The sequence below is a fragment of the Bufo gargarizans genome, chromosome 6 (assembly GCF_014858855.1).
Source record: "Bufo gargarizans isolate SCDJY-AF-19 chromosome 6, ASM1485885v1, whole genome shotgun sequence".
Taxonomy (NCBI): domain Eukaryota; kingdom Metazoa; phylum Chordata; class Amphibia; order Anura; family Bufonidae; genus Bufo; species Bufo gargarizans.
In genome coordinates, this window is record NC_058085.1 from 266,623,248 (window position 1) to 266,650,160 (window position 26,913).

Below are 26,913 nucleotides of genomic sequence, written 5' to 3' on the forward strand. Positions count from 1 at the left end.
CGCATTATAAAGAGGAAGGTGCAACAAAGAAGGCCCAAGTCGATTGAACAGATAGAGGCCTGTATTAGACAAGTATGGGAGAGCATTCCTATTTCTAAACTTGAGAAACTGGTCTCCTCGGTCCCCAGACGTCTGTTGAGTGTTGTAAGAAGAAGGGGAGATGCCACACAGTGGGGAAAATGGCCTTGTCCCAACTTTTTGGGGATTTGTTGACACCATGAAATTCTGATTCAACATATTTTCCCCTTAAAATGTTACATTTTCTCAGTTTAAACTTTTGTTCCGTGATTTATGTTCTATTCTGAATAAAATATTAGAAGTTGGCACCTCCACATCATTGCATTCCGTTTTTATTCACGATTTGTATAGTGTCCCAACTTTTTTGCAATTCGGTTTGTAAAATAGTCTCCCAAAATCTCCATTATCTCCTTGGGATGAGTGTGTAAGACACCCGCCCTATCCTTTAAGGGATGTGAGTGGGGCTGTTTAGTGAATGGTCTCGACAAATTCGACAGCAGCTTGCCTGCGTTGTTGCCATGTCTAAATAGATTCGCCTTCCTACGTTCCCAAAGCCACTTGCCCCTCCTTTCCATATAATAGTCAAAGCTATGTTTTGCTGTTACCCAGAGCACTTTATTTACCTCAGTCAGGCCATGGACATAAGTAATATATGTCTCCCTCAAGGTTTTTACAGCTTCTTCACACTGCGTCTCTTTCTTTTTTCCCGCTGAATAGGCTACAATTCGCCACCTCTATACCGATTTTGCCATGTCCCAGAATAATCTAGAATTCTGTTTGTGGGATTCATTATCCTGAGAAAACTCCCACAACCATCCTCGTAATCTATTTAATCTGATAAGTCTTTATCAGTTGCCAAGCGGTAGGACAGTCTCCAGATATAGTCTGTTCCTTTCGGAACATCCTTCCTCACTTCCAGTATCACCGGAGCGTGGTCCGATATGACCAAGTCAGAGATCACTACACTTTGGACTTTCGATAGAAGGTTGGGAGATGATAGAAAATAATCCAGCCAAGACCATGAAGACTGAGCATGGGAAAAATGGGAATACTCTCTCCCGGCCGAGTTGAGGTGTCTCCACACATCAGTCAGGCCTGTCGATTACAGGAACGGAAAGAGGGTATGTGCGCCTCTCGGAATCAGACATGATCTGGGGACTTATTGGCGCCTATCTTTCTATTCGACATGCACCCTGTTACAATCTTCTGCTACCATCAGTTGACCTTTCCCCTCCTGTAGTATGGCCGTCTCTAATCTGCAGTAAAAACCATATTGAGCTGTGTTGGGTGAGTAGATGTTATAGATGATAATTGACCCCGACAGCGAATCCAGCTGTATTTTTATTAATCGTCCCTCTCTATCTGCCGTGGTAGTTTTGACCACGCATTGCAAGTTTTTGTGTAGAAGAATGACACCTGCCCTATTCCCCAGCGAGGAAGAGCCTATCACCTGTCCCACCCATAGTTTTCGGAGTCTCCAGAAATCCTGCTCCTCTAAGGGTGTCTCCTGCAGGAGAGCCACATCAACCTTGAGTTTTTGTAAATGTCTCAATACGGTCGTACGTTTGAACTGGGAACGCAAGTCTTTCACATTCCAGGTGGCGATTTTCATGTTATCCCTGTCATGCTGATTTCTACAAGAGACACCCCCTGACGACAAAGGCCTGACCTCCAGGATCCCATATTTGAGTCCCCTTCTTCAACATGGAATAAAGATAGATCTCTTGCCCCACCCTCCCTTCCCCTTCCCCCGAACAGAAATATCCAACTGCTTAAACACAACGATAACGTCAACACTCTGGACCTCTCTTTTTTCGCACATTCTTGGGTATAGTCGTTGTCACTACCCATCTCTTAAATCAGACTATAAACATGCTTCTCAGTCGCCTCCTATGCCCTTTAGGTGTAACAAACATTTTGTCATCCCGTCATTATTTGCTCATGATTGCAGAACTAGTTGCTACTGGTTACAATCTCTGTTCACATTATCTCGCTCCGTCATATTCTAAACTAGAGTCATTAGTTAAGCCCCGCCGAAAACAAGACATGCCATGGAAAACTAATATCTTTCCCTTTAAACATCTCACGTGTTCTGTCTAGGACAGAGTCCTCCGTCAGTTCCACTCCGATCCTTGGTTCGGGAGAGTCTTCATATCTGTCGGCTCGGGGGATCCTTCAGAAAATGTGCTGACGACAAGACACGAGTGGTTTGCACGCTGTGCAATCAGAGCCTGAAGTGAGGCATAAACGTTCTGAACCTGAGCACAACCTGCATGACCAGGCATTTAAGTGCAAAGCACGAGCTGCAGTAGAGTAGACACCTCAAAAACCAAGAAAGGTCTCTGGCTCCTCCTGCTTCCTCTTATGCTGCAGTCTCAGCCTCTTCATCCACCTCTGGAGTGACAGTGCCACCTGCCACCCCGCAAACAGAGGATCTGCCAGTAACACCATCACCAAGGATCTCCACAATGTCCCACGGAAGCGTTCAGCTCTCCATCTCCCAAACACTGGAGCGGAAGAGGAAGTACCCCCCTACCCACCCGCGATCCCTGGCCCTGAATGCCAGCATTTCTAAATGACTGGCCTTTGAAATGCTGTCATTCCGTCTAGTGGAGATGGAGAGTTTTAAAGGCCTTACGGTGGTGGCTGTCCCACAGTACATCGTGCCCAGCCTTTTCCAGGAGAGCCACCCCTTCCCTACACAACCAAGTGGGGGACAAAATCAGGTGTGCACTGCGCAACGACATCTGTGGCAAGGTGCACCTCACTACGGATACGTGGACCAGTAAGCACGGTCATGGACGTTATATCTCCATAACAGCACACTGGGTAAATGTAGTGGTGGCTGGGCCTGAGGCGGATAGCAGTTTGGTGCATGTCCTTCCACCACGAGGATTGCAGGGCGCTTCAGTTTGCCTCCTGTTGCTTCCTCCTCCTACTCTGCTTCCTCATCCTCTACCGCCTCCTCATCCGGTCATCGTAACACCTTCACCACCAACTTCAGCACAGCCGGGGATAAACGACAGCAGGCAGTTTTAAAACGTATTTGTTTGGGGGACAAATCCCACACCGCACAGGAGCTGTGGACGGGCCTTGAACAACAGACCCATGAGTGGTTGGTGCCGGTGAGCCTCAAGCCTCAAGCCGGTGGTGTGCGATAATGGGCGAAATCTCGTAGCAGCTCTGGGACTAGCCGGTTTGACACACATCCCTTGCCTGGCGCATGTGCTAAATTTGGTGGTGCAGAGATTCCTTAAAAATTACCCCGATATGCCAGAGCTGCTGCATAAAGTGCGGGCCGTCTGTGCGCGCTTTCGGCGTTTTCACCCTGCTGCTGCTCGCCTGTCAGCGCTGCAGCATAACTTCAGCCTTCCCGCTCACCGCCTCATATGCGACGTGCCCACAAGGTGAAATTCCACCTTGCACATGCTGGCCAGACTGTGCAAGCAGCAGCAGGCGATAGTGGAGTTTCAGCTGCAGCAAGCACGGGTGAGTCGCTCTGCGGTACAGCACCACTTCACCACCAATGACTAGGTGTCCATGCGAGACCTGTGTTCCTTGTTGCACTGTTTCGAGTACTCCACCAACATGGCCAGTGCCGATAACATCGTTCTCAGCGTTACTATCCCACTTCTATGCCTCCTTGAAAAACCACTGCTGGCGATGATTGAAGAGGATGTGGCACAGGAGGAGGAAGAGGGATCATTTTGTAGGGTTTCCGGAAAGTCATTCATAAGTGGCTCCGAGGGTGGGTTCCTGCACCCACAAAACGCCAGGTACACAATTGTCCAGCCAGGGCACAGTTCTGGAGGATGACGAGGTGAAGGATGAGGAGGAGGAGGAACCGTGTTCACAGCATGGTGGCACCCAGACCAGCTCATGGCCATCACTGTAACTTTTCGTTTCCTCTGGGCAGCCTGGCACACATGAGCGATTACATGCTGCAGTATCTCCGCAGTGACCGCCCAGTTGCCGACATTCTAACTTGTGCTGATTACTGGGTGGCCACGCTGCTGGATCCCCGTTACAAGGACAACGTACCGTCTTTAATTCAGTCACTGGAGCGTGATCGTAAGATGTGCGAGTACAAGCGCACGCTGGTAGACGCGCTGCTGGTGGCATTCCCACCTGACAGCGGGGGCACAGTGGAAGCACAAGGCAAAGGCAGAGGAGGAGGAGGAGGAGGAAGAGGTCGCCAACGCAGCTGGGGCACCGCCAGCACCTCAGAAGGCAGTGGGAAAGCTTTGTCGGCACGCCACAACAACCAGCACCACCAGCTGATATGGAACGTCTTAGCAGGAGGCAGCATTTCACCAACATGGTGGAGCAGTATGTGTGCACACGCCTACACGTACTGAATGATGGGTCTGCCCCCTTTAACTTCTGCGTCTCCAAATTGGGCACATGGCCTGAGCTTGCCCTTTATGCCTTAGAGGTGCTGGCCTGCCCTGCAGCCAGTGTATTATCTGAACCTGTTTTTAGCACGGCAGGAGGCGTTATCACTGACAAGCGCAGCCGCCTGTCTACAGCCAATGTGGACAAGCTCACGTTCATTAAAATGAACCAGGCATGGATCCTACAGGACTTGTCCGTACCTTGTGCAGAATAGACATGTATACCTGCCTTAACCAGCCATTGTTATACTACAGCGCAATTGCTCATTCTTGTATTTTGGATATTTCACACTCTTTTGGAGTGTACCCCAATTTGAAAAAAAAAAATTACAACCAAAAACCAGTGTTGGCTATCTCGTCCTCCTCCAACGCTGCTTCCACCTACACCGCCACATCCACCACCTCCTCAACCTCCTACTCCATATAGACCTCCACCTCATAAATCAATATATATATTTTTTGATTTGTACGTATTTTATTTTATATCATTTCAGTACTTTGTCTGTTACATTTTCGGGTGAGATTCACCAATTTTTGGGTGTAATATACACCTCCTCTACTTAGTTGACAGCTTAATAAATTTCACAAATTTTTCTTTTATATTTTCGGGTGACATTAAGCAATTTTTTTCTGCCATATACCCCTGCTCTACCAAGTAGACAGGCAGAGACGGCTCTTCCATTAGGCCACTTAGGCCGCCATCTAAGGCCTCACGCTGGTGGGGGCCTCTCTCTGGCTCCCACCCGCACCTGACACCGCCGCAGTTTTATTGGCTGTTTCCGGACCTGCAGACGAGTGCTATAAGTAAAGTAACGTCTTAAGAGATGCCGCGGCCAGGCCGCTCGAGCCACTCTGCTCTCTGCCTCTTTAGGAGAGCAGTGGCTGCTGGGGCTCGGAGCGTGCCGCCACACTGGCACGTCTCTAAACGCAATGGAAGCCCCGCTCTCAGAGCGCTGCGCAGCCAGGGAGAGAAGGAGCACCAGCCGCCAGGTTCCTGCCTTACCTCACCGGCTGTGTGGACTGTCCGGTGTCTGGCTGCCGCCGGCGCCGCCCTGAAGACAGTGGTGGACTCACTGTGGACTGGTACCATCGTGCCCGAACCGAAGAAGAATCCCAGGTGTGTGTCCTGCTGGCCGCTGTGACCACCCCCCCCCCCCCCTCCCTGGCTGCCCTGATCTGATATTAACAACAGTAACTTACTGACTGGTGCCAGAGCCAGTAATGTGCCCATGGAGGGGGACTGAGAAATGTGCAATTGGGGAGGGGGGGGGGACAGGGGTGTAAGATGTGCTGCCAGCCTCATGGAGGGGGAGAATTTGGAGAAATGTGCCATTGGAGAGGGAAGGGGGTAAGATGTGCCGCTGCCACCCTGCTAGACCCATGGAGGGGGAGAAATGTGCCATTGGGGGAAGTTAAAATGTGCCGCTGCCAGCCATTGGGGGACACTTTTTACTGGCACATTAGGTGGCACTATATGGGCATCTACTGTGGCCACAAAGAAGGGGCATTTTATATGGGGGGCTCTGTATAGGGGTATTTTTTTTTTTACTCTGGCGCATTATGGTGGGTACTATAGGGAAGGGGGAGAGGAGAACTATGGGGTCATCTCCGAGGTGCACTATATAGGGGTATTTTATACTGGCACATTATGGGGGGCACTAGGAGGAAGGGGGGAGAGGAGCACTATGTGGGCATTTACTGGGGGCACTATATAGGGGTATTTTATACTGGCACATTATGGGGGCACTATGGGGACATTAGCTCAATTGGGGGCATTACAAGGGGGTATTTTTTGCACTGTCACATTATAAGGAGAATTATTTCTACTCGGGGGGCATTATGGTGGGCTTTATTACTTATGTTTTTTTTCCTCTAAAGGCAACCGTACCGACAGGTGTGACGTTACACAGGAACCGTTCTTGGACTTACTTTCTTTGGCTTCCCCGCGCTCACACCAGCTACCGGCCGGCGCGCACAAGAGAGGGGAGTCGAGAGGACAGAGCAAGTTAACTACCACGAGGTAAAAAAAAAGGGAGAATAGAGAGAGGAAAAAGGGACTTGGGACAGTACTCGCATCCCACTTACATCACCAGGAACTTGGAGGCAACTGACAGCATTCTATTGCAGGTGAGAACGCTGCAGGATTGTTACATCAGGTCATATCTTTTGTAGTATCCAAGGGAAGTGTCTTTTTTACAGCGCAGGATTCAATTAACCTTATAGTTTCTATTTTAGATTTTAAATGTTAAGTCCAGGCAGGGCTTTCTATCGGAACCCAGCAGTGGCCCCCGGAATTATTCCTAGGGCAATATCAGATACGGTACGTAGGTTGCTTAGATTAGCAGCAGCGCAGGAGTACCCCCCTCCTTTCTGTTTTATTACTCCCCCATGGTATGACCCCCTAGTAGCAGCACCAGCCTCTCCCTGCTCTGCTATCCCTCTGCCCTTTCTCCAAATCCTTATTATGAAATCTTTCTCATTAGGATAAAGCACAACATCAGCTCCACTGAGCCCCCGGCCAAAGTGTGGAAGTGGTGTCCGAGATCCCCAAGGGTCAAGCCAAGTAACTGTAAGTTTTCCTGTGAAATATGTTTGTTATACACATATAGCCTACACTGTGCCACACAATATACACGTCCCTGCCCTGTACGTATATAGCATACACTGTGCCACACAATATACACGTCCCTGCCCTGTACGTATATAGCACACACTGTGCCACACAATATACACGTCCCTGCCTTGTACTATGCGCTGCAAGCATGCAGCTGCTTAACCCTGACTGTGACATCACTGTGTATACCCTGTACTGTGATGTCACTCACTGTGCATGTTAACCCTGTACTGTTAGTCACAGTACAGGGTTAATATGCACAGTGATGTCACATACAGTACAGCCAGGGTTAATATGCACTGTGACATCTCAGTATAGCCAGGGTTAATGCAAAGTGTTAATGTGCACTGTGAATATAAGCCCTGTACTGTGTTGTCACTGTGCATATTAACCCTTTACTGTGATGTCACTGCATATTAAAGGGGTACTCCGGGATAGGAAAAATAAATCCCCTATCCAAAGGATAGGAGATAAGTGTCTGATCGGGGGATGGGAGGGGGGGTTCCAGCCGATGGGATCCCCCACGATCTCCTGTGTGGTACTCCGGATCTCCTTGTGCCCGGAGCGGTGGTCAACACTCTCCCTCCATGTATCTATGGGAGAGCCGCAGATACAGCACTTGTGTATCTCCGAGTCTTCCATAGAGATACATGGAGGGGCAGTGTTGACCCCACCACCGCTCCGTGCGGTGGTTGACACAGCTTATTTCTTGAGGACTGAGTCGGTGCGCCGTACGGGAGATCACGAGCATCCCAACAAACTTCGTGGGGGCCTCATGTTCGAGTTTTGCCTAAGGCCTCACAAAGTCTAGAGCCGCCTCTGTAGACAGGTTAATAAATTTCACTAAATCTTTCTGTTACATTCTTAGGTTGCATTTTACAAATTTGGACGTGAATAAACCCCTGCTCTGCATAGGTGACAGGGACAGAAATTTAAAAAAATAATCCGTTCCATTGGTGAGTGACATTAACCCATTTCTGGCGATGAAAAACCCCTACTCTGCATAGGTGACAGGGACTTAAATTTCAAAAAGTTCGTCTTTAATTGGCCTTTTCATTCGATCCTTCTGCTTTAATAATTTGTCCCACATTTCCGCTTCATCCCATTGCAGCCATTGACCTACCTTGGATGAGGTCTCTCTTTCTCACGCTCCCTCTCCAGCGTGGAACCCTGATTTGCCGATAACCGTGATCAACATGGTAGGCTCAGAAAAGAACATCGAAAGTTGATAGAGAAGATATCCAAATGGATGGTGGATGTCACGCGGGCACCTCTGCATAGGTGACAGGAACATACATTTTAAAACATCGTCCGTTACATTGTCAGATGACCTTTTATAAATTTTGCTGGATAGAAACCCCTGCTCTGCATAGGTGACAGGGAATAACATTTCACAAATTCTTCTTTAATTGATGTGCGCCACCTCCTTTCATTCAATGCTTAAATTTTGACAAGTTGTCCCACATTTGCGCATTTAATAATTTGTCCCACATTTCTACTCTATCACATTTAATTTGAAACAATTAATCCTCCCTTGGATGAGGTCTCTCTTTCTCACGCTCCCTCTCCGGCGTGGAACCCTGGTTCGCCGATAACGGTGATCAACATGGTAGGTCCAGAAAAGAACATCGAAAGTTGATAGAGAAGATATCCAAATGGATGGTGGACGTCACAGGAACGTGCGATCAGGCAGAAGTTATCTCGAGTCAACAAAGCGGCAGCAGGGCCTCTCCTGTATAACGTTTCCAAATCCAAAATACCCCAGTGACATTCCCTATAATTTTTTATTAATCATTCCAATAACAGGGCATCTTAAGAGTCCTGTATTGTTATTTATCATCACTACCTCCCCGAGTCGGGAGGGGATAATTGCCGCGCTCCCCTTCCTTTCCTTCAATTCTTCCGTTTTAATAGCTTCTCCTACATTTCTGCTCAATCACAATTAAATTTCATGCATTGATCTCCCTTGGATGTGATCTCTCTTTCTCACACTCCCTCTCGGGGGTGAAACCCTGATTCCCCGTTACCTGTGATCACCATGATAGGCGCATAAAAGAACATTGAAAGTTGATAGAGCAGATATCCAATTGGATCGTGAACATCACGGGGACATGCGACATGGTGGGGCAGTATGTGTGCACACGCCTGCACGAACTGACTGATGGTTCTGCCCCCTGCAACTTCTGGGTCTCCAAATTGGGCACATTGCCTGAGCTTGCCCTTTATGAGGTGCTGGCCTGCCCTGCAGCCAGTGTATTGTCTGAACATGTGTTTAGCACGGCAGGGGGCGTTATCACAGGTTATATTTCCCAATGTTTTGGGGTGTACCTGAATTTAAAAAAATAAAAATAAATTTAAAACCAAAAAGCAGTGTAGGCTACCTCCTCCTCCTGCACCGCTGCTTCCACCTACACCGCCAAATCCACTGCCTCCTCAACCTCCTACTCCTTATGTGCCTCCTCCTCCTAGATCAAGATTATTATTATTATTTTTATGTATTTTATGTTATTTAAAGTCATTTCCCTATCCACTTTTGTTTGCAGAGCACTTGCCATGCTCTTAACCACATTTTGATGCCATTTGCAGCCCCCTAGCCCTTTCAATGACATTTTTACAGCCATTTTAGTGCTCAAAAGTTCGGGTCCCCTTTGACTTCAATGGGGTTCGGGTTAGGGATCAAGTTCGGGTCCCGAACTCGAACTTTTTTGTGAAGTTCGGCCAAACCCGTCAAAGCTGAACATCCAGGTGTCCGCTCAACTCTAGCTATGGGTCCCAGAGTTTCTTACTCTCCCGTCCTCACATGTGCGCGCCGGAACCGAAGTCTCTACTCTTTACCCTGCTAAGAAAAAGAGAGTATGGGCTGCTATGTGTCTGTATTCATTTAGGCGGTCTAGTCTGGGCTTTGTATTAGGGTATAGGGTCTGTAGTTACATGCACTGACAAAGAAAGAAAGAAATGTCAGATTGCTGCAAAACTTGGCATGCAGTTATGTATCAGGCAGATATGTAAATTATTACAGAATGGTCTGATCAGGCACCAGGTCTTGCCACAGGAGGGCATATAGCATACAGCATACACACCTCTAGGTGAGAGATTGTTGACTTCTAGACATGCCTCTACATCATTTGACTAAAAGACCCAGGATGGCTGTGTCAATGAACTGCCCACCATCTAGGCCGTTATGACTTAGCTGTTAGGTTGTGTTGGGAGCAGTGATTATGTGGGGGCTTGCACACAGTGAAAAGGCTCTAAATGGCTCAGACAACCAGTAGAGAGAATAGTTTGATCCACCAACAAGCACGGGCAGCTCCCACAGTTTCATTGTCCACCATCCAGACACAGGTTTCACCTTCATTACACACCCCTGTCTCTGCCTAGACCATTTCCAGGCACTTAACAGAAGGAAATTTGGTGTCACGGCGCCCATTTCATGTCCTGCCATTGACAGCCAGATACCATCACCTTCATTTGCAGTGGTGTCAAGAATGAGAAACATGGACTACTACGGACTGGAACCATATCAACTTTAGTGACAAATCCAGGTTCTGTTTGGAGTCCCATGATGGTCCGGGTAGAGTATGGAGGCCTTGTGGTTAGAACTTCTATCCTTCGTTTACTGTGGACACACTGCCCCAACTGCTGGTGTGATGACTTGGGGAGCTATCGGATATGACAGTCTGTCACCCCTAGTACACACAGCTCAGTGATATGTGAAGGACATCCTGCAGCCACATGTATAGCCTCTCATGGCAGGGGAAACTTCCAACTGGCATTTTTCAGCAGGACAATGCCTGCCATCACACCGCAAGGGTTTCCCAAGAATGTCTCCGCCTGACTGCAACACTTTCTGGGCCTGCCTGATTTCCAGATTTAATCGCCAATCAAGCATTTATAGGACCAGCTGGGACGCCAGCTCCGCCAACCTACGAGAGTGCACAATCTCCAGGTCCATCTGTAACATCTGTGGACAAATGTGCCACAGGATACCATATAGACCGTGTATGCCTCCATGCAAACAGTATCTTTTCTTGTATCCGGGCTAGAAGCTCCCCAACAGGGTACCAGATAGCGCCTTTCCATTGTACCGTTTTCCCCAGTTTACTTATCCTTACACTCTAATCACTTACAAATATCGTCATTACATTCACATATAGAACTCCTTCTTAGCGTGTTATTTTTTGTCATTGAGTGTATTTTTGGGGTCTGTATTCTGGTGTCTGGTCTGAGATATGTATTTTGGGAGGGGTGTCTACAGTTATTCAGGGGTCTAATCTGAAGTATGTATTTACTCTGAGGTACCTATTTATTTAGGTCTGGGATCTGGCTTTATTTAGGGAGTCTGCAGTTATTTTTTGGGTCTGATCTGGGATCTGTATTCTAGGGTGTATACAGTATTTATTCGGGAGTCTGTATTCTGGTGTCTGAGTACTGTATTCTGGTTTCCGTATTTATTTAGGAGGACTGGTCTGGGGTTTGTATTCATTTTGGAGTCTGTATTTATTCTGGGGTCTGGTCTGGTGTCTGTATCTATTTATGGGCTTTGGGGGTCTGTACTTAACACTGTGGTGTGAGAGATCTGTGTTTATTTTGGGGTCTTATCTGGGGCCACATTTTATGGTGCATTCTGGGGTCTGTAAGTATTTTGGAGACAATACTTTTTGTAGGGTTGGTTTACTTTGGGGTCTGGTCTGAGGTCTTTATTAATTTCAGAATATGAACAATATTTGCACTGCATGTGATTGGAATACAGCAGATTACCAGTGCTTGAGGGCATGGCCTATGTAAATGGCAGGCCTAAATAAAAAAAAAATTAGGAGATGCTTTTCACACCTTCTCTCATAATCTCAGAACTTGATGTCACCACTCTAAAGAGGCTGACCGCAGGACCCCTGCACTCTTAGCTCCTGCCAGCAAAACTGTGAACTAATGTTTGGACTGACCACTGGACACCAGGTACCTGACTCTGAACCACTGGATTAGGGGACAACTAAATGATCAGAGGAGGTCTGGCCAATCCTGAGAATGGGTTTCTGGTACCCCTGTCCTGATGGAGCGGCAGGTTAAACACACCTTCTGCCACTCCATTCCTTGTCTATAGGACTGACAGGAGGCCAAGAACTTAACTGGTATTTCTTGCCGTTCCAAAGAGAATGAATGAACGTGCTGCTCCATCAGGACAGGGTTATGGGGCAACTCTTCTCAGGACCAGTGGGGATCCCAGTAGATGTACTACCACAGATCAGTTATTTTTCCCCTATCCAGTCAGCAGATTTTCTCCCTACTTGTTTATAAGGACTGACTGAGGATTTGCAGAAAGAGACCTGTCAATTAGCCAAGCTGGAAGAAGCCGTAAGCCACCTATGAAACTCTTCTCCCCGTGCCCAACTCTTTTCAAACCTGTAGCATTTCAGAGTAAAACATGGTTAATTGTAATGAGGGAGTCTGTCGCAATTTTATGCTGCCTGTGGTTAGAGCTGCATAAAACTGCTGACAGGTTCCCTTTAACCTCTTCTCTACCAATGACCCAGTCACTATTTTGAATTGATTTTTATTCGATGTTTATTTCAATAAGGAGAGGAAAACAAACTGCTGCCAGACCCCTCCGACAGCAACTTATCTAGAAACCCAACATGCTGATCCTTGCTTTCTGTGACATCTACCGTCGGGGACAGTTTCGAGGCCCCATACACATTAGCTAGGTGGACTTTTACCTAATGTGTATGGGCGCTCCTCAGTGTCAATATGTAGCTGTTTTTACCCTTCGGGTGTCGGCATGTCATTATTTTGGAACCAGATCTATCACTGGGCCATTCCTCTGGACCCGCATGCTCTTGTTAGGTTGGGATCCTTTAGTAATGTAAATTTGTCAATGGGAATTTTAGTGGGTAGAGTCAGAGGCTGCCCAATAACATAAAACCAGAACTTTTACACTGATGACTAATAATTTTCATCATCTAGAAATACAAATGATCTTATTAATAAGAACTGTTATGTGAACTGGACGCATAATGTGAATGAGGTTGATTAAAATGAGCCAGGCACCTAGCCTAATATATGTTTATAGCATTTAACTCCTTCCTCTCCTGCTGCCAGCATTGGGAGTGGGGATGCACCCATGGCTGCAGTAGGTGGTGGGGGTGGTGCGGGCTTTGCCCTTTGTTCTGCACTGGGAGGGGGTGGGGGAAGGCACACCTGGAGGGAGGGGAGGCAGTCAGGAATTCTCAGGGTCAAAGGAGGATTTGTACCTCCAGGACATGGAGAGGATGGGGGGGGGGGGGGTCCGGTGCCTAAACACTAAGAAATAAAGGCTTCATTCAGGCATACTTGGGGCAAAATATGCATACTGCCAAAGATAATGTACTGTATCATGCCATATCAGTATAGCATGGAATGACCCTCTGACCGTAGAGAGAATATATACCAGTGATGGCAAACCTTTTAGAGACCAAGTGCCCAAACTGCAACCCAAAACCCACTTCTTTATCGCAAAGTGCCAACACGGCAATTTACCCTGAGTACCTACAGTCCAATATAATATATCTTTTATGTACTTTATCATTTAGCTATAATAGCCTGCCTACATTCTGTGTGATTCTTGTGCTGTTCATAGCACGCCTGCGCTGATGAATGGCAGGAAAAGTGTTAGGCATACTGGCATGCCTTAGACTTTTTTCAGGGTGTGGGTGCCCACAGAGAGGGCTCTGAGTGCCGCCTCTGGCACCCGTGCCATAGGTTCGCCAACACTGATATATACTAATGGAGCCAGATGTAAACGAGGGATATAGCTGCATACCCTATAATCAGGATGCGGTTAGATTAGATAGATATAGATTTGGGTTGGGGGACTAGAGGTGTATATGATAGTGTACAGTATATGATGGTGACAAGGTCTTAGAGTACTGGGAGTAGATAATCCGAATAGAGTTTAACATTGTGCCAGGTGTAAATGGTCAGCGCAGTCTGCATTTTGCATCAGGAAGGGGTCCAACAATACTGGATGACTATAATTAGGGCTCATGCACACGAGGGTATGTATTTTGCGATCCGCAAAAAATGGATCTACCAAAAAATACAGATGGCGTCCATGTGCATTCCGTATTTTGAGGAACGGAACAGCTGGCCCCCTAATAGAACAGTCCTATCCTGGTCCGTAATGAGGACAATAATAGGACATGTTCTATCTCTTTGCGGAACGGACATACGGAAACGGAATGCGCACAGAGTAACTTCTGTTTTTTTGCGGACACATTGAAACGAATGGTTCCGCCTACGGTATCCAAAACAAAAAGTAACGGACATAGAAAGAAGATACGTTCGTGTGCATGAATCCTTAGGATGAGTAAATGATGGTCATGCTGGGCCAAGTGTAGATGGTCAGGAAAGGGTTGCATGGAAAAGACATGGTCTGACAGTGCCAGGCGTAGAAGGTCAGGACAAGGTCTCACAGTGCCATATATACACAATCAGTATCCTACAGCTGATTGTCAAGATACAATATTTTCAACTTACAAAGGGTCTGTTCTGGGCCATCGTAAATTGAAACTAGACTCAACATACAATGTCTTAGGCTCTGATCCAACCAATCAAGATGGCAATTTCATTGGTAAAACACCTTTGGTTGTCTAGTAGCTCCTCTGCTGTACTAAATGTTCTGTACGACCCCATCTGTGCCAGGATGAGCTGCTCCTTTGGACACCAGGTGAGCGACGGCTTCTTTTTAATTTTTCTGGTACATGTATGCACTATGCAAGACCCCGAGAGCTTCATGCCCTCACCATAGAAAGTGATTAAACAGCTTTCAGCATCTATTCCAGGCTGATATATGCAAGAACCTGATTATCTGCTTATTTTTCTTAAAACTTCACTTTTTCTAATTTTGGGATAACATTTTTGGGATCTAGAACTAATTACTCGTTTTCCATAGAGTTATGGAATCAAGTAACAATGGTTTTCAACATACAATGGTTGTCCTGGCACCAATTAATATTGTGACGAGGGACCACTGTACAAAAAAGTACACGATCAGCAGCGAAGGGGTTGGTGCAGGTAAACCGCCTTCCTGTATGGAGAAGTGAGGGGAGAGGTAAGAGGAACTTACTACCACCCACCTGCTCTGTCTTTTTTTAGGGTGCTAGAAAGGGGAAGGCTGGTTTTCTGTTAGACCATGTGGATAAAGCCCTAAAGAGGAACAGCCTGTCCTTATCCAGCTGCTAACCCACCCCGTCCCCTACCAGCTCTGTACCAAGTATTGAGAATAAGGAACGTATGTATGCCATAGAATAATCCAGTATGACAATTGTTTCACTGCCACAAGATGTTTACTATTCCTTTACAAAGACTAGGCCTCATCCACATGACCGTATTCTTTATCCGTGTGCTATCCGCATCTTTTGTAGCTAGCACACCGACCCATTCACTACTATAGGGCCGTGCACACATACGTATTTTTTGTAGCTAGCACACTGACTATAGGGCCGTGCACACATCCGTATTTCTTTGCAGATCCGTGTGGGCATTCCAGAAGTTGCAAAACATGTCCGACTCCGGTCCTTACTGCAGATGAGTGTAGCCCTTTTCTATTGATGGGAGTGACAAAAATGCGGAATACACATGGAGGATATCCATATTTTGCAGATCAGAGTATGGGCACGACCGTGTGCATGAGGCCTTAGAGTGTCAGCGCCTCTGTTCTAATATTATTGCATTCTATTCAACAGGGAGGGAAATAAATGGCTGCCAAATAACACTGGCGCTGCTTATCTTAAGTGAAACAAAGAATCAAACTAGGTAAATTCCAGCCCTTGTTTACCCCAACGGGGGAACTGTTGGGATGTCAAATATCACACGCTGCCATATTCAGATTTCACAATGGTGAATCCAACAAGTGTCAGCTACAGAATCACAGTTTCAGGGAAATCCATTTCCAGGGCGGACTGCAAGAACCTGTCATAAAATAGATCAAAAGGGTCCCCACGTCGATCCTTGCTAATAACTATTTTGATTGTATTAGAAGTTCTGTTAAATGTTATCTCAGCTGTCATTACGGAGAACATTAGTTACAAACGTTTAGCATTATTTTGACATTTTGGATTATTGCGCCTGCTTCCAGAGCTGTGACAGGGACTATGGATCCAAGATGACACACCATTCTCTCTGCTTGGACGCCCTCTAGTGGTTGAAGCTGGTATATATTAAGACAGACTGTTGCTACTAATAACATGGTGCACAGAGAAGAAACCTTGGATATGGGGAGGGGGGTGAATCCAGAAAAACAGCCTTGGATTCCTACAGCAAATACTTAGTCTAAGGCTACATGAAAGAATTCTGTGCGATCTTTGGAATCAACAAAAACATGTGTAGCAGGAAAAACTTGACAAATGTCATTGGTATAGCCTCAAGGAAAGAGGGTAAAGGAGCGACACAAGTGAAACCTTTAGGTCCCTTTCACACGAGCGTGATTTCCGCGCGGGTGCAATGCGTGATGTGAACGCATTGCACCTGCACTGAATCCGGACCCATTCATTTCTATGGTGCTTTGTACATGAGCGTTGTTTTTCACGCTTCATTTCTGCGTTGCGTGAAAATCGCAGCATGTTCTATATTCTGCGTTTTTCACGCAGCCCTGGCCCCATAGAAGTGAATGTGGCTGCGTGAAAAACACATTGCATCCGGAAGCAAGTGCGGGTGCGATGCGTTTTTCACTGATGGTTGCTATAAGATGTTATTTGTAAACCTTCCGTTTTTTATCACGCGCGTGAAAAACACATCAAAACGCATTGCACCCGCGCGAAAAAAACTGAACAACTGAACGCAATAGCAGATAACACTGACTGAATTTACTTGCAAAGTGGTGCGAGTTTCACTGAACGCATCCGGCCCCAATCCGCAACGCCCGTGTGAAAGGGGCCTTAACTATGTTAAAAGGATTTTATGGTTTTAAAGGGGTTTTCCAGGCTCCTCATATTTATGGCCTATCCTCAGGATAGGACATTAATATTCGATTGGCAAGGGTTTGAAACCCCGCTCCAGCTATTACCTGCAGCCTCCTGCGCCAGGACTACGGTAGCTCTTGAGCAGGAAGCAGACAGCGCCGTTCAAAGTGCAGTGGCCGTGCTGGGTTACTGCAGCTTAGCTCCCATTGAAGTGAATGGGAGCTGAGCTGCATTACGGTAACTCGGTATCGCTACTACACTCTGAAAGGAGCTGTGCTTCCTGCTCCATTCAAAGTGTTAGGGCTCTTGCACACGACCGTATGCCCTCTGAGATATACAGTCCGTGAGCGGGCCATATGTCCAGGAGCGGCACTGATCGTGCGCACAGCATCATAGATGACAATGATGCTGTGGATGTCGGGCCATCTGCGGGCTGTGTCCCGCACTCATAAGATCATATGAGTGCGGGACAATAGCCCCGCGGGCGGCTCGACATCCACAGCATCATTGTAACTTATGATGCTGTGCGCTCCCGTGCGCACGATCAGTGCCGCTCCGGGACATATGGCCCGCTCACGGACTGTATATGGCGGAGGGCATATGGTCGTGTGCAAGGGCCCTTAGTTCCAGCGCCAGAGACTGCAGGGAACAGCTGATCATGGGGGTACAGGTTGTCTTGCCCCCACTGACTTATCCTGAGAACAGGTCATCAATATCAGGAGCCTGGAAACCCCTTCAAGCTAATAAAGGTTAAAGGGGTTATCCAATTTCTCATACAGCCCCTCCATGTGCCGGGCCCCTCACAGGTGAAATTTAATAACCCTTTGATAAATACATACTGAAAAGTTTGGCAACAAGAGCTCGGCTATCTCGGATAGCCCATAGAGTTGAATGGAGCAGCAGCATGCATTTGTGTCTGTCACTCTATTCAAATGGGGGCCCTGTTCTAGTGATCGTTGGGATGGGGATAAGTTGTTGTAATGGGACAACCACTTTAAGGGTTAAAAATGTATGTTGACCAGTGGAAAATCAGAAATGTTGCAGACTTTTGCACGTAAATGATATACACCAAAATGTGCAACTTTTTTTTTTTTTTTTTAACACAGGTTTTCTGGAGCCAAGGGAAAAAAAGTTGCTTATTTTTACGAACTGTCCAGAAATTTCTGGATGGTTGGCAACCCTGTTTTAGGCGCAAACACATTAGTAAATCTGGGAGGTTCCTATGCCAGTCTTTATCTCCTTTGCAATAGAGTGATATGCATCTAACTTAATTTAAAGGGGTATTCCCATCACAGGCAATGGGGGCATATCGCTAGGATATGCCTCTATTGTCTGATAGACATAGATCCCCCCTCTGGGACCCGCACCCACACTGAGAGCGGTGCAGGGAGAGCAGTGGCTGGAGAACCCCAGGTTTTCCGGGGTCTGGCCACTGCCAAGTGCTCTCCCCATACAAGTGAATGGGAGTGCACCGCACTTTCGCGGCCACCACTCCCATTCATTTCTATAGGGCCGACGGCTATTTTTCAGCGGTCCCATAGAAATGAATGGATGGTGGCTGCGCATAGGTGGGACCCGCACCGATCCGACAATGGGGGCATATCCTAGCGATATGCCCCTATTGTCTGTAATGGGGAAACCGCTTTAATAAATTAGGCGCATCTCTGGCCTTCTGTGAGCCATAAACTCAAATCCATCCCAGCTACAGGCTGGCAGAGACTTGAGCTATAATTTATGCCATTTATTGCAGTAAATCTGGAAGCCTATGGAAGGCCAACCCCATTTGTCACAACTTTAGAAAGGTAGCATTAAAGCGTTCATGAATTTCCCACATTTTCTCTCACTGACTACCTCTTTCATCAGGGCAAACTGGGCTCCTGCGTAGGGCTGCACAGTTCAGGGGCAGCAGTGAAATACGTGTAGGATAAGGGATGGATTTTTTCTGTCTTTGTGGTTATTTGCTTCGCCATAAGAGTCCGCTGCATCATTTTGGCTGCATTTTATATGTTGGGAAAGGTGGCAATCCTACATGAGGACCTAGAAGATCTATAAAGAATATAAATAAGGCATACCTCCTAACTTTTTGTATGTTCAGAGAGGGACACTTTGGGGTTATTCTGTGAAAGATCCATTTTAGCTGCATATATATACGCTTCAATCATTTTCTCTTACAAAATAGCGCAAAAATATCTGAATATAGAAATTTCTAGAATTCATATTGCAGCAAATAAATAATATACAAGGAGGGCTCTAATATACAGACATACGTCTCAACTTTTTAGACGGTCAAAGAGGGACACTTATGGCAGACCTCCCAAGTGTCCCTCTTTTTGACCCAAGTCCCTCTTTGCTCCTTACAGGTCCCTCTTTTTGATCTGAGGGTAAGATTTGTATTATTACATTTATAATATTGATCGATAAAGTGTTTGGCTGGTTCCTCTCTGTATATTTGACCCCACCTTGTATATTATGTCATTATTTGATGCAATTTGGATTTTAGAAATTTCTATATTCAGATAATGTCTGCACTATTGTGAGCTAAGAAAACTATTAAAGTGTATAAATATGCAGGAAAAATGGACTTTCACACAATGAACCATAAATGTCCCTCTTTGAGCGTCTAAACCGGTTCATTGTATGAAAGATCGAATCTATACACTTAAATAGTTTTCTCTAACAAAATAGCGCAAAAATAATCTGAATATAAAAAATTCTAAAATCCCAACTGCATTAAATAATATACCAGATGGTAGGGTTGCCAGAAGGGAGGGAGGGTGGACATGTCAGAAGTCAGCGCCGCCCTGGGCTAGCATGGCATCACTCCTAGCTGATCGCTGTGCCCGGGCACAGGATTACAACCTGGACTGTCCGGGTCATTCGCGTATTGGTGGCAACCCTACCAGTTGGGCTCTAATATATAGAGAGGAACCAGGCAAACCACTTTCTGGATCAATATTGTGAATGTAATAATGAAAATCTATCCCTCAGGTCAAAAAGAGGGACATTTCAGGAGCAAAGAGGGACTTGGGTCAAAAATAGGGACTGTCCCTCCAAAAGAGGGACACTTGGGAGGTCTTGCTTTCTAGAACACTAGCATTTTGCTGGCTTGTATACCTGCCATCGATACAACCAAAACAATGTCCTCTTCTCCTTCAGCTGGGCGACATCGCTCTGCTGTGACGTCATACATGTGCGACCCTTGCTCAGCTGTTAATCTTACGTCGCGTAGCCCCGCCCGGATTTGGAAACGACTTCCGGTCAACGAAGCAATGGAACCTGGCGGGCAGGGTGAGGAGAGAGCGGGTGTGGGGGGTGGTTTGTGGGAGAATGACGGACTGACTGTGTTCTAAACTCAGAGGAGGGCGGAAATTAAGTTTTATCCTTGTCCGGGGCGAAGCGGCGTCACCCATGGCGGGGAACGGGGATGCTGGCAGTCATATTGTAAGAGGAGGTGTCAGTGAGGCGGGGGACACTAGGCGGTTGTACAGTGTACAATGCCGATCGCCCTTTATTGTGTGTGTCGGTGCTGGGGGGGTTAATGGGGATGTGCGACGTTCGATGGGGGGGGGGGGAGGCTGTCAGTGACATGTGACATTGGATGGGGCACAGTGTGTCTGATCACATTGGATGGGGGGGCTGTCAGTGTCATGTGACATTGGATGGGGCACAGTGTGTCTGATCACATTGGGGGGGGCTGTCAGTGTCATGTGACATTGGATGGGGCACAGTGTGTCTGATCACATTGGGGGGGGGGGGGGCTGTCAATATGTCATGTGACATTAGGTGTAAAGAAGAGTCAGGGGTTACACTTTGTCCTGTCCTACTGTATTGGGTGGTGACAATATGGATGCAGGAGCCTGTCAGTATGGAGGCCTCAGGTTTACCTGCCCGACACGTCTGGTGAGTCTGGACTGGTTCAGCTACTATTCAATGTCCTTGTCCTGCAGGAAAGTAAAATGTAGGGGGGGGGAGCAACGGGGCAGATTGGGAGGATATCCCATTAAAATCAGTGGGGGAGGGGGTTCTTTATGACAAATGCTCAGAGATGATTTGCTGTCAAAAGCAGTGTTAGCTTATTTTAGAACACAGGCTGTAATATGGACAGGTGCGTCCGTCCTGGATATGTTTTTAATAAATAATATTCTTAAGGCTACTTTCACACTCGCGTTTGGTTCGGGTCCGTCATGGATCTGCACAGACGGATCCGTTCAGATAATACAACCGCATGCATCCATTCAGAACGGATCTGTTTGTATTATCTTTAACATAGCCAAGACGGATCCGTCATGAAAACAATTGAAAGTCAATGGAGGACGGATTTGTTTTCTATTGTGCCAGTGAAAACGGATCCGTCCTCATTGACTTACTTTGTGTGTCAGAACTGATCCGTTTTCTATTGTGTCATAGAAAATGGATCATTCGCCATTGACTTACATTGTGTGCAGGCAGAACGCCAGTGGGAAAGTAGCCTAATGATGAACTTGCATCTTATAGCACATCATTATGCGTCGCCACGTCTCACACTGATTGGTCGTTGTGTGTCGCCATATATCAGGCGGAGCGGTCACCGTGACTCAAATGGAGCGGCTGTGCATCTGCTTGTATAGTTCTGCAGTCAGGAGGCCTGGATATACAGTCTGGGTTCTTGCCGTGCAGGAGGACATGTCGCCGTGAAGCCCCGTGTCTAACATAAGATGGAACTGGTATAGTCCGCTGCCGCCCCCTGTCAGATCTGTGGCGTGTCCTATACCATGATGCGAGTAGGCCACACGTGTCCCTATCTTGTAGGCGGTACACAGGTTGGCACACGTGGAAGTGACCTGGACAGCCCATTAAAGGGGTTATCCCATGAGTAATGTAAAAAATCAGACATCATATAGTACATAAGACAAGAATAGGCATATCCGCAAAACACGCTACGGACGTCTGAATGGAGCCTGACAAAGCTAGAACCAGCCCTGTACCTCACATGGATCCAGAGATCTCCCCATTCATTGCTCTGCTAGATTTATATCAGGCTGACAGCTCAAGGGGAGTGTCTTTTCTGCTGCAGCTCAGGAGGCGTGCCCTTGCGCTCCCTATCACAGCTCAGGGGGCGTGCCCTTGCGCTCCCTATCACAGCTCAGGGGGCGTGCCCTTGCGCTCCCTATCACAGCTCAGGGGGCGTGCCCTTGCGCTCCCTATCACAGCTCAGGGGGCAGTTGAAGGATGAAACTGAGCATGTGCGGTCTTCTCTGTGAGCAGGACAAATAAATAAGAAAAAGAACAAACAGCAGGTGGCGCTATACCGTTTCATTATATTGAATAACTCAGTGGCTATGCTAAATGTTTAATTACATGCAATCACAAAAGTATTCAGATCCAGGTGCTGGTTTGAAAACTGTTGAATGTATTTTGGGGGACAACTCCTTTAAGTTTTGTGTTACATTTCCTCTGTGCGGGTGCTGCAGGGATATTGAGCACTAGCTGCTGGATTTCAGCTCATTGTTAGGGGCCCCAGCAGTAAAACTGGGTACGCGAACCCTTTCAAGAAATATGATTTGTTTAAAGTGGACTGCCCCTTTAAATTCTCGCAGGATCCTTTAAAATCGAATTGGGTCATTTTTTAAACTGGTGTAAATTATAACTGGCTTAGGGTACTTTCAAACTAGCGGTTTTCTTTTCCGGCATAGAGTTCCGTCGCAGGGGCTCAATACCGGAAAAGAAAAATTAGGATCCGGCATTCAAAATACTGGAATGTCGGATCCGTCCTTCCGGCCTGCGGATGTGCAGACCAGTAAAAATGTGAAAAAAATATATATACAAGACTGATCCGTCTTTCGGCATGACAAGTGGAGAGACGGATCCGTTCTTGCAATGCATTTGTGAGAAGCATCCGGATCCGTCTCACAAATGCTTTAAGTCACATCCAAATCGGCGGATCTGCCGTAAGTGTGAATGTAGCCTAAGGGTACTTTCACACTACGATTTTCTTTTCCGGCACTGAGTTCCGTCCTAGGGGCTCAAATCCGGAAAAGAACTGATCAGTTTTATCCCCATGCATTCTGAATGGAGAGCAATCCGTTCAGGATTAGTGTTGAGCAAACTTTCGTTTTAAGTTCAGCGTCTAAAGTTCGGGTTTGGGTTATGGTCCGTGGTAGCAGAATTCTTAACGCGATTTTTTGATAACCCGAATGCGAACTTTAGACGCTGAACTTAAAACAAAAGTTCGCTCAACACTAGTCAGGATGTCTTCAGTCTTTTTGACTGTTCAGGACAGAGATAATACCGCAGCATGCTACAGTTTTATCTCCGGCCCAAAAAAACCCAGAAGACTTGCCAGACCGGTAAAAATGTGAAAAAAAAAATCGTAATGGATCAGTTTGTCCATATGACAAACGGACAGACGGATCCGTTCTTGCAATGTATTTGTAAGACGTCCTGATCAGTCTTAAAATGCATTCAGTTGGCATACGTTTTGCCGGATTCCTCTGCCGCAAGTGTGAAAGTAGCCTTAGTTGCCCATAGCATTCAGGTTGATAAATGAGCCCCTAAATTTTGTGACCAGTGGAAGTTCTCTACTGACATGTTAGTCTGTCTGGGAGGTTGATCACCGCAGTCTGATAGTGGCATTAGGAGGGCGTTGCTGCACTAGGTCGGGTGTGGTTCTCCTGTCTGTACGGCCATGTTATCACCGAGCAGTATGTACATAGTATCACCTCAGGAAGCTGTGAGCTGGACTGCAGATGGCCGATCCCCCTGACGGTGCCCCGATCCCCCCTTGAATTCCTGTTTCTGTTCTCAACACGGGGAATGGCTAGGATGATCCACTTCATCTCTTGCCATGTCGAGAACAGGGGCAAGAAGTAGAGTGCAGGGGGCATTCGGGCGCCGTTATTAGAGATTAGAGATTATATATATATATATATATATATATATATATATATATATATATATATATATATATATATATATATATATATATATATATATATATATATAATCTCCTAAGTTATTAAATGGGGTCTCCACAGTTCAGGAGCAGCCAGGGGTATTAAAAACACTGCCTCATAGCATATAAATGGTCTTTTTTTTTTTTTTTTACCATTTGCATGCTATGAGGCAGTGTTTTTAATACCCCGGGCTGATCCTGAACTGGGGAGACCCCATTTCATAACTTCGAATCCCCTCATAAAGTATTTGAAGTGGGTTTTGCAAACCAAACAACCTTTTTAAAGGGACCCTGCCACCACTCCAGACATGCCCGTTACAGGAAATAATCTAATTCTGCATAGGGGTGGGCGATATGGCCTAAAATCTATATTGCGATATAATTTTAAGCATATGCGATATATATCGCAATATATTTTGGGGGGGGGGGGGTAAACTTTTTTTTAATACTTTTTATTTAATAACTATTAGCCTCCTTAGGGGCTAGAACCCTTGTCCTATTCACCCTGATAGAGCTCTATCAGGGTGAATAGGACCTCACACTCTCCCTGCTGCCCTGTGCACTGTGCCGGCTCAGGAGAACATGGTGCGTGCCGAGAGCGGCGCATGCCATGTTCTACCGCGATATAAACAAAATCTCTATTGTTGGCCAAATTTATATAGTTTATATTGCATATCGTCTATATCGCCCACCCCTAATTCTGCATCTATTCTTATGACCCTGTTGTGTCATTCCTCTGTTATTCCTATTAGGATTTTAGGAATAAATGTACCTTTGGGTGTTACCAGTTGGGCTTGTGTCCCTGCATAGTTTGACTGTGTTTAATCAGTGCTGCCAGTCAGGCTCTGCAAGGACCCGCTCCTAACTGTACATTTATTTATAAACTTCTAGTAGGAATTATAGAGGAATATCATAACATAGTTATATGAAAAGATGCTCCAGAATTGCTATTGCATGCTCAATGCAAGTACAGTGGTCCCTCGGGTTACAATGTTAATTGGTTCCAGGGCGACCATTGTATGTGGAAACCATTGTAAGTGGAGTAATCGGTTCCAAAGCCCCAAAATGTCATCTAATAAGAGAAAGTGAAGATTTCAGAAAACTAAGCAGATAAGGCTACTTTCACACTAGCGTTCGATCGGATCCGATCATAATAATGCAGACGGAGGCTCCGTTCAGAGCGGATCCGTCTGCATTATTTTGGCATATAAAAGCTAAGTGTGAAAATAGCCTCGTACGGATCCGTCCAGACTTTCAATGTAAAGTCAATGGGGGACGGATCCGCTTGAAGATTGAGCCATATTGTGGCATCTTCAAACGGATCCGTCCCCATTGACTTACATTGTAAGTCTGGACGGAAGCGTTCGGGTCCGCTCGTGAGCCCCTTCAAACGGAGCTCACGAGCGGACCGACGAACGCTAGTGTGAAAGTAGCCTAACTAAGACAAGCAAGTCCTTACATATAACAGTCAGGGATAGCTCCTAACTAGCACCTAATCCAGCTATTTTACCAGAGAAGTGACGCTGATTGGATGGATCCGAGTCTGAGACATTGTATCCTGAGGGATCACTGTAGTTACTAAAGGGGACATGTCAGGAGAGGTTACACGTCCTCTTTAAAGAGACCCATCAGGTTAAAAGTGGTTGTCTTGACAGAAATAACTAAAACAGATCGAAAACTTGCAAAACGGATGCCCAAGAACCGGGTATTTTTATTTATTTTTTCTGTTCTTCAGACAGATCAGAAGAACGGAAAGTGAAAAGGTGATGTGAATACAGCCTTACCTGGTGACCTGTGTGTGTTTTTTTTTTTTTTTTTTTTTTTTTTTTTTTTTTTAAATAATCTTTCCAGCTGCAGATCCACTAATTCTGGTTCTCCTCTTCTGCCATCCTAGATGGGCGCATCGCTTCTCAGACTACCCGGTGCTTGCTAAGAATCGGTTGTCCGTGACACTTCCTGTTTGTCCAGCTCTTGGATTGGGCAGTGCTGGCCAATCCGAGGGCAGCAAGAAGTGTCTTGAACACAGTACGCTCCAGGTAGTCAGAGAAGCAATGCGGCCATCTTGGATGGCAGAAGCGGATCCAGGGAAATGTTGGATCGGCAGATGAATAGAAGGTGACTAGGTAAGTGTTCTGATCGTTCCCCAGTTAATGTGAATTAAAATTTCTTGAACCAGAGGGTCGCTTTTAAATGGGTTGGTCCATCTGGGACATAGATGGCATATCGCCACTGGGAGCCGCACCTATCTCAACTCCCTCCGTTCACCCCTATGGGAGTTGAGAATATATGTACGGAGCAGAGAATGCGCTTGCACTGTCCATTCACTGCCATGGGATGTCTGAAAACAGCCGGGCGCGCTCACTAATCTATTTTGGAAGCTCCCATAGACATGTAGGGCACGTCATGCATGTGAGGTGTGCTCTCCTTCACTTCGTGGTTCCCGTTCTGGAGATAGGTGCGGCTGCCCCCTCTGAGACCCGCTCCTATCTAATGAAATGCCGTCAAAGCCTGAGATGAGACAACACCTTTAACAATCATTGGTCTAGGGGTGTTGTGAGCACCCACATGTCCTATCTTGCGGTTTGCGGAGACGTTCAAGTCAGTGAGCCCGCAGCACGGAGTTTGCGGAGACCTTGCATTTGTATGAACGAGCCCTTGGGGCTCGTGCACATGACCGTTGGATGTTTTGTGGTACGCAAATTGTGGAGCCGCAAAACACAGATATCTGCCGTTTACTTTCCGCCTTTTATGGAACGCTCAAGCCCCTGATAGAACAGTCCTATCCTTGTCCACAATGCGGACAATAATAGGACATGTTCTATTTTTTGCGGAACAGACATACCGACAAGGAATGCACACAGAGTGATTTCTGTTTTGTGACTGGTTCGACATATTGGCCGGGAAAAAAAACGTGTCTCAGCTCGGCCGTGAGTTTAAGGGACTTGTCCGGTTTTCTCATATCATATCTGTTTTTTTTTCACATCATATCCTTCTCATATCATATCCTTGGGATAGATCATCAGT

At 46.5% G+C, this 26,913-nt stretch overlaps 1 protein-coding gene across 6 annotated transcripts in view; it reads left to right on the forward strand.

Moving 5' to 3' along the window:
- Window positions 1–20,186: 20,186 nt before the first annotated feature.
- The window catches only part of TPD52L2 (TPD52 like 2), a 37,932-nt gene continuing 31,205 nt past the window's right edge, over window positions 20,187–26,913 (forward strand). For 5 of the 6 annotated variants that reach the window (XM_044296026.1, XM_044296028.1, XM_044296029.1 and 2 more), the window contains exon 1: window positions 20,189–20,246. In XM_044296026.1, coding sequence (XP_044151961.1) covers window positions 20,228–20,246 — 19 coding nt within the window. In that variant the 5' untranslated portion in view covers window positions 20,189–20,227. Of the gene's footprint in view, window positions 20,247–26,913 lie in introns of all 6 variants that reach the window. The other variant, XM_044296027.1, reaches the window with a different exon arrangement.